Source organism: Lolium rigidum, chromosome 1 (assembly GCF_022539505.1).
Source record: "Lolium rigidum isolate FL_2022 chromosome 1, APGP_CSIRO_Lrig_0.1, whole genome shotgun sequence".
NCBI classification, from domain to species: domain Eukaryota; kingdom Viridiplantae; phylum Streptophyta; class Magnoliopsida; order Poales; family Poaceae; genus Lolium; species Lolium rigidum.
In genome coordinates, this window is record NC_061508.1 from 325,170,298 (window position 1) to 325,177,537 (window position 7,240).

At 43.2% G+C, this 7,240-nt stretch overlaps 1 protein-coding gene across 1 annotated transcript; it reads right to left on the reverse strand.

Annotated features, from left to right (window-relative positions):
• Positions 1-661: 661 nt before the first annotated feature.
• On the reverse strand, positions 662-6,580 carry LOC124662725. Its single transcript, XM_047200532.1, has 7 exons — positions 6,392-6,580; positions 6,095-6,282; positions 5,724-6,008; positions 5,155-5,213; positions 4,413-4,449; positions 4,236-4,307; positions 662-1,671 (listed from the first exon to the last, which is right to left on the reverse strand). The coding sequence occupies exons 1-7, from the start codon at positions 6,578-6,580 to the stop codon at positions 894-896; spliced, it is 1,608 nt and encodes a 535-aa protein (XP_047056488.1). The 3' UTR covers positions 662-893.
• Between the last annotated feature and the right edge of the window lie 660 nt (positions 6,581-7,240).

Below are 7,240 nucleotides of genomic sequence, written 5' to 3' on the forward strand. Positions count from 1 at the left end.
CGGAAATCCAATTTTGATCTAGGGTGTATATGCTCCTGCTATTAGAAAAAAATATTTTAAAATGTCAAACAAATTCAGAATAAAAAGTTCACAGGTACATGTCTACATTCCATATGTGCACGTTAAGTTTCACAGAAATTCGATTTTTTATGTGTGGTGTAAAAAAGATAAGAAATATCCTTGTGAAGAGCTTTTAGCAGCAAAATTTATCTTTTCTATACATGACATAAAAATATCGGGTTTTTGTGAAACAACTTTTCAAGCACAAAGAACATTAAGATGTATGTGAGACATTTTTTGTCGGGATTTTTCAATATTTTAAAATATGTTTAAAAGTCATTTAAAAAATTAGGAGCATATGCACTCACAGCAAGTTAAAGCGCCAAAAGTTGTGTTTTTATAATGAAAGTGGTTGTTCCACGTACCATTGTGCAATTCAGTCAACTAATAATAGTTGGTCAATAATGTAATCTAATACTTCCTCCGATATAAAAAAAAGTATCCATAATTTAATATAAAGTTATAATATTATGATAGAATATTTATATTTATTAGAGTGAATTTACACATAAGTTGATGGCCAAAGGGTGACTCGATCTGTATAGATCGACCTCGTTCTATACAAAACTGAATAGACACACATACATAATTTAGGCCTGATTTGGTACACATATATTCCTACAAGTGGAAAATGTTTCCCTACTCCATCAAAACTAAGTGATTCAATTTTTTCTAGATACGGATATATCTACATATACTAGAAATATGTATCTATATAATTGAATCTAGTTAAAACTGAGTCACTTATTTTTTAGGACAAGGGGAGTATGTGAAATTCTCATGTTCCAAACGTCGTCAAGCTCTACCCATAGCAACATGCCACTGTCATGCATCTACCTAGTCATGAAGCCTCCATTGCTCTCGGCTCTCCTGTACGGCCGCCTTGGGCTCTTGAGCAGCGACTTCTCGTCGATGGGGAGCCTGTACGGCGACACCCGGAACCTCACGGCCTCGCGCCGCCGCCGCCTCTCCCTGGAGTGAACCAGCCACGCCACCACGACCGCCATCACGCCCGCCGCCACGGCGAGCAAAGCCTGGTACACCCTGCCGCTGTACCGCCTCAGCCCGGGGCAGCTGTCCGCCACGACCGTCTCGAACGTCCGCCGCACGAACGTGCAGTCCGCCAGGCCGGCCAGCACCGGCCCGTAGCCGACCAGCCCGTCGCTCGCGTTGGCGACGGCCAGCGCCTGGGTGTACATCGCCGGCGTGAGGCGCCCCACCGTCGCGCAAACCTCTGACCCCGGCGCGCCCGTGGTGCGGCACACGAAGCCCTGCCACGCCTGTGGCGCGTCGGCGGCGGGGACCTCGCCGGCGGCGCAGGGGCGGTCGGTGAGGTCCGCGCGGTAGGGGTTGCAGAGCAAGGGCACCGGAGGGCCGGACTGGTTGTAGTAGACAGGCGGGCCGACCTGGGGCGGGACGTTGATGGCGTTGGAGACGTTCGATAGCAGACCGTTGAGCGTGGCGACGAGCTGCTGGTTCACCTCCTTGCTCCTTCGCACGGCGTCGGTGGTCGCCGCCGCGTCCGCGCACGGCAGGATGTCGTCTAGTGCGGTGTTATTCTGCGGGCGGAGAACCCATTCCTCCATGGCCACGCAGGTGTCCCCTACCACGCTGAAAAATGAGCAGAGGCGCCGTCAGCTTCGAATGCATAATTCAGATTTTCAGAAGAAAGAATGTACTTAGTGATTCCCTCCTCTCAATGTTTCTAACAATTTTGACCAAATTGTTCTTCCTACAGATTATTTCTGATCAAGATTCTTTTTGCATGAAGATAGTGAGAAAAAGAAATATTGACTGGCTAAATGGAGTGTAGTTTGTCGCCCTAAACATCAAGGATGACATGGAATTCTTAACATTGTGGTCAAGAACATAGCTTTTATAGGTAAATATTTATTCAAACTTCTTACCGAAGATGGATTGTGACAGACTCTTCTAAAGAGAAAATACATAGGCTCACATGCAGTTCTAGGCTGACATACTGACTACGAAGAAATACTCCTTCCATCATGCTCATTCACAATTAAGGATGTAAAATAAAGTTACATAAGAATAAGTGGCTAGGTAATGATACACCCTAGAAATAATATCTAGCTCTGTCAAATAGTATGTGTCATAAAAGCGATATGATCGCTAAGGTGTTGAAAACTTCACCACCAAATATGACATTTAGAAGAGATTTTGTTGATCCTCGGCCAGCATCATGAAATGCTTTGGTAGAACGGCCAGCTTTAGTCCAATTGATGCGAGAGAAAGATGAGTTTCGTTGGAATCAACATAAGAGCGGGAAATTCGCTATGGACTTCGTGTACAAAGCAATAATCCAGCTAGAAGTGTCGGCTAATATAGTACCAAGAAAATTTACAAAATTAAGATTCTGCTAAAAAAATAATTAGGATTTTTGTGTGGTATCTTCGTAGAGGTGTAATCTCACTACACATAATTCAGATTTTCAGAAGAAAGAATGTACTTCAGTGACTCCCTCCTCTCAATGTTTCTCTCTTATTCTTCATAGATTGTAGTATTATATGAGCTTCCCAACATGATTATGATCATATGTAATTCCTATGTGGTGGACCTTTATTCTATGATATATATGAGACTGGAATATATTTTGTGTAATATGTATTGATTTACATGTACCTCATTCTTAAGTTCTTGTTCTGATCAAACCTTTATGCAAGAACATGTGTGGGGAGATGTGTGTATTAGATGGAGTAGAATGGTCGTAGTGACTGAATAGTGACAATAAATTCATGATCTATTATGGTTTTTACCTTTCTTTTGCTGCCTCACTAGGGATAAAGTAAATTCATGTGGTATGTTTATCATGTGACAATTGTGATAATCTTGTTTGTTCAAGGTAGAATATTTGATATTCAAACATCATGTTAAAATACTTAAGGCTATACTATGTTGATTCTTAATTTTAGATTGCTTTAAGTTGATTGCTTTAAGTTTTCCCTTTCTTGAGGAGTTTAAGAAAGATTTATTGCATCATCTCTATGTTATGATGTGATGCCCATATAAGTGCTTATCAAACATATATTAAAGTTCCACCAATATTATGTCATTGGTAAATTATTAGTACTCACTACAACTTAAAAAGAGAGTAGAAAAGTGAATCCATAAACCCCGGTCTATTTTTAATCATAAGAAATATCTTTCCAACACTTTTATCATACTTTCTATTTGCTGCAATTTATTAATCCGAAAATGCAAAAATACTTTCTCCACTTTTTTTTTGAGAAAAATACTTTCTCCACTTAAACACACACGAAACCCAAAAGCCATTATCCCTTTATTGTTTTTATTTAGTTTGCTTAGTTTATTTACTTTACTTTACTTTACTTTAAATTTCTCTTTTATCTACTATTAGTAATACGAAACCTTGTGTTTGACAATCACACGGTAAAGTTGGAGACACAAGACGAAACTTTGCTTTGCAGAATTGCTGGAAGAGGAGAAAAGATAACTTGAGCCAATTCCCCGAGAGTTTGATATAAACCCTCGAGTCACCCTTGTGAGAAAAATACGCTTACTACGACACTCTGCTCTCGGAGTCCCACCAAAATGATGACCCCCTCTGTGAGCCTCATCTGTCATTCGCATAGGTTCTACTTTATAGCCGTTACGTAGTGCTGCTAATATATTCGGCAGTTGGCTAAAATATGTGGATCATATGTTTAAAATACTTATTAGGGTGGGAGTACTTGCCGATATCTGGTCGCTGTGGTTAAGTATAAACAGCAAGGTTTTCAATGATAAAAAATATTCTCTCATGCGAATTATCTACCGATGCACAACTACGTTTCATTCATGGCGGTTTTTATAGTGTGTGGAGAACCGCAACCTGTTTATAGAGGTGCCTACATGGTTGGAAAACACGGCAGGGGCTATTTTTACCAACATGGATGATAATGTAATCTACCGATTGACCCTTCATCACCATAAGTGCCTATGCAATATCTAAGATGATTACTTGTATTGTGCGTTTTGCATGTTTTTATAGAATTTGGGATCAGAGGTAGTGCTAAATTTGGGGTAACTAGTGTAAAAAATGTGAAATTAGGTGTATAAAGTAGAATTCACTCTCTAAATAAAGTAAACTGGAGTGATGTCTAGTTGTATGAAAACAAAGATGCGTAAAGAATGCTTTGCTAATTTGCAACTCTTACTTGTGCAAGAGGAGGAAAACACCCGACAATATAAATGTTGCCGCAACAAGGATCCATCCTAGAAATACTAAGCTGCAAAGTCAACATTTGGATATCTGTTAGTGGTACTCTAATATGAGAAGGTTGTGGTGGAAAAGTAAGAAGAATATCTGATGTCGAGGAGGATGCTGTGCTTACAAGCGAACGACTGACTCCAGCCCAGCCAACGAAAACACTGCAACAAATTGACAAGAGGAAACAAATTGATCGTGGTGACAAGAGGAAACTAAAAATTGTTATGGTAATCACAAGCAGATGAAACATGAACAAGTCGCAAACTGTAAATTACGGCGTGCCGGGCCGCTGTGGATAATCAGATTCATAGTAATTTGACGTGGAACTGTTTGATTTTACAACAATTGCAAAGTTGATTTCTCTAATTTTTATTTGGCAGAGTCACTCAAAATTGTAACGTGAAGAAGTGCAACTTTAGCATCATAGATGCTACTCCAAAGTCCAAACAGCTGAAACGAGAGTAAGTTGCAAAGTTGGCATTCCTAGTTTTTGGCTGACCGAGTCACATAATATTCCAAACTTAAGAAGAGCAACTTTTTTGTAAATGGTTTCGCTAATTTTGCGTGGAACTGTTCGATTACTACAGAAAATACGAAAAGGTGGTTTTTCAGATTTTTCAGTTGACCGGGTCACTGAAAATTAGTGAGTCAACAAGTGCACCTTTAGCTTAAATGCTACAGAATTAAAGTTTGTGAGTAGGGTATAATCGGATCCATAGCTTAAATGCTACAGAATTCTCAAACATTTGAGCAAGTTTCAAACAAACAATCCAAAGCATCTTAAAAAGAAAGTTTCTAAGTAATTCATGTCTTCTTTTTTTTTGAGAGAAAATCATGTGTTCTTTATATCTTAAAGAAGTGCTCACCAAGCCCCAGAAACGCCAAGACCAGCATCACGGCTGCCACACCGATCAGAATCTTCCTCCTGCAATCAAACAAATTGAACCAGTAAAAGCAAGATCGTCGTCATCTATTGTCAGTTTGTCACTACGAGCCATATGATAGTATATACTATGATATACCACTTCTACTCCGGTGCTCCTCCCCTGAAAAAAATATGGGCACGTAAAATACAATAATGGTGGAAATCTTTCCATAGATGTTCGTAAGAGGGCTCACGATCGTAATTTGAGTGTAGGTCCACTGTCCGTACAGCCATGTACATGCCGTATGGTCCGCCGTTGTGTTGTACCTCGTTTTATACGTATCTACGGTCACATGCGTGTGCCGAAATAAGAAAAAATGCTATAAAGATCTTGCTTATGTGATCTCTTCTTTTTCCTTGCGCGGCGTATACACATCGTATCAATATAGACAAGTATACATGGGCTAGACATGAATTTCGGCGGATCCAACATAGGAAAAAATATCAACTATGACCTTTCAACTTAGTTTAGGGGGGAGCACCGGAGTAGCCCTCATGATATACACGTACATGGTGTCCAGCGCGGTCCGGATCTTGCGCGCGTTGCTAGCGGTGCGCGCGTTGAGCTCGTCCGCCGCCGCGCCCACCCTGGCCGCGACCTCGTCGACCTTCCTCCCGAGGTCGGGCGGCAGCACCGCGGACGCGCCGCCGACCGCCTTGGCCGCCTCGATGAACCCGGCGAACCCTCTCAAACTCGCCGCCGCGTTATCCGACTGGTTCACAACGTAACGCAGCGTCGAGGAGGTGCTGCCGTCCAATTTCCCTTGCCCGTCGTACAGCACCGCGCACCCGATACTGTATTTGAAAAATATGAGTGAAAAATTAATCCATGGTTCGCATGACTGACTAATGGATGGCGGTAAGAATCGGATTGTTCGTACATGGCGGTGGCGGTGAAGGCGAGGACGAGGAGGAGGGAGACGGCGAATTTCTTGCGGGAGTAGGAGTAGTCGCTGATGGTTTTGCCGCGGCAGCACCGGCAGCAGCAGGCCACGAGCCCCGCCAAGGCGAAGGCGACGAACCAGGCCGCCGCCGCCGCGAACACCGGCGCCGCGCTGAAAGCCACCGACTGCACGAGGCGGCGCCGGCGCATCGACGTACGACGATGGCGTGAGCATAACGTACAGGGTAGAAGCAAAAGCATAAGAGAAGCTGAGCTGAGCTGGAACGGAACCTACCGCGATGTAGTGCCTGTCGCTGATGTTCCATCCGCCGCCGTAGTAGCGGAGCCCGTCCAGCGGGTCCTTCCGCCGCGTCCGCTCCGCCGCTAGCGGCGTCGACGCCGCCCCCGAGCTGACGTACAAGGACGCGAAGACGACGACGAGGAGCATCACGATCAGGCAACGCCGGCGAGAGGACCCGGCCATGGCTACGCGCGTGAACTGAAACTCCGAGCAGCAGACGATGCTCAAGTGTATTACGGTTTCACTTGGGAGATTACTTGCGTACAGCAAAGAGAAAGATAAGCTTGCGAAAGTGACTGCAACTCGGAACTGGTCATGGTTAGGTGGTGCAATTAGCAACCCCAAATGACAATACACTGATGATTTGGACGTACGCATGGCATGGAATGAGCCAAGTCTTCGTCTCTGGCCGACGGAAGCACCACGTACACTAAATTTTGGGATTACAAAAACGTCGCCCGTTTCCCGGGTTTCGTCATTTCCAAACGAAACACGCTTTCGATCTGTTTGTGTGCTTCGTCCGGTCTAAACGTATGGCCATCATCCTACACTACACGTCTACACTGCAGAATAAAACAGACCATCCTACACTAAACTGCAGAAGAAGAAAAAAAGCTATTTTGTACAGGATTCTAAAAAAGTAAGCTAGTATGTACTTTTTGATTGGTAAAGAAATATTTTCTCCCCAGCAAGGTAAACAAGTATGAAAATCTCAAGATGTTGTGCACTGTTTATTTTTTTTACATGTAGATGTTGTGGACGTCAACATCGTCAGCAATATTGGGTTACTGCATTTTTTTTGACAGCAAATCACCTCTTTATTGGATTACCGCATCTTATGCG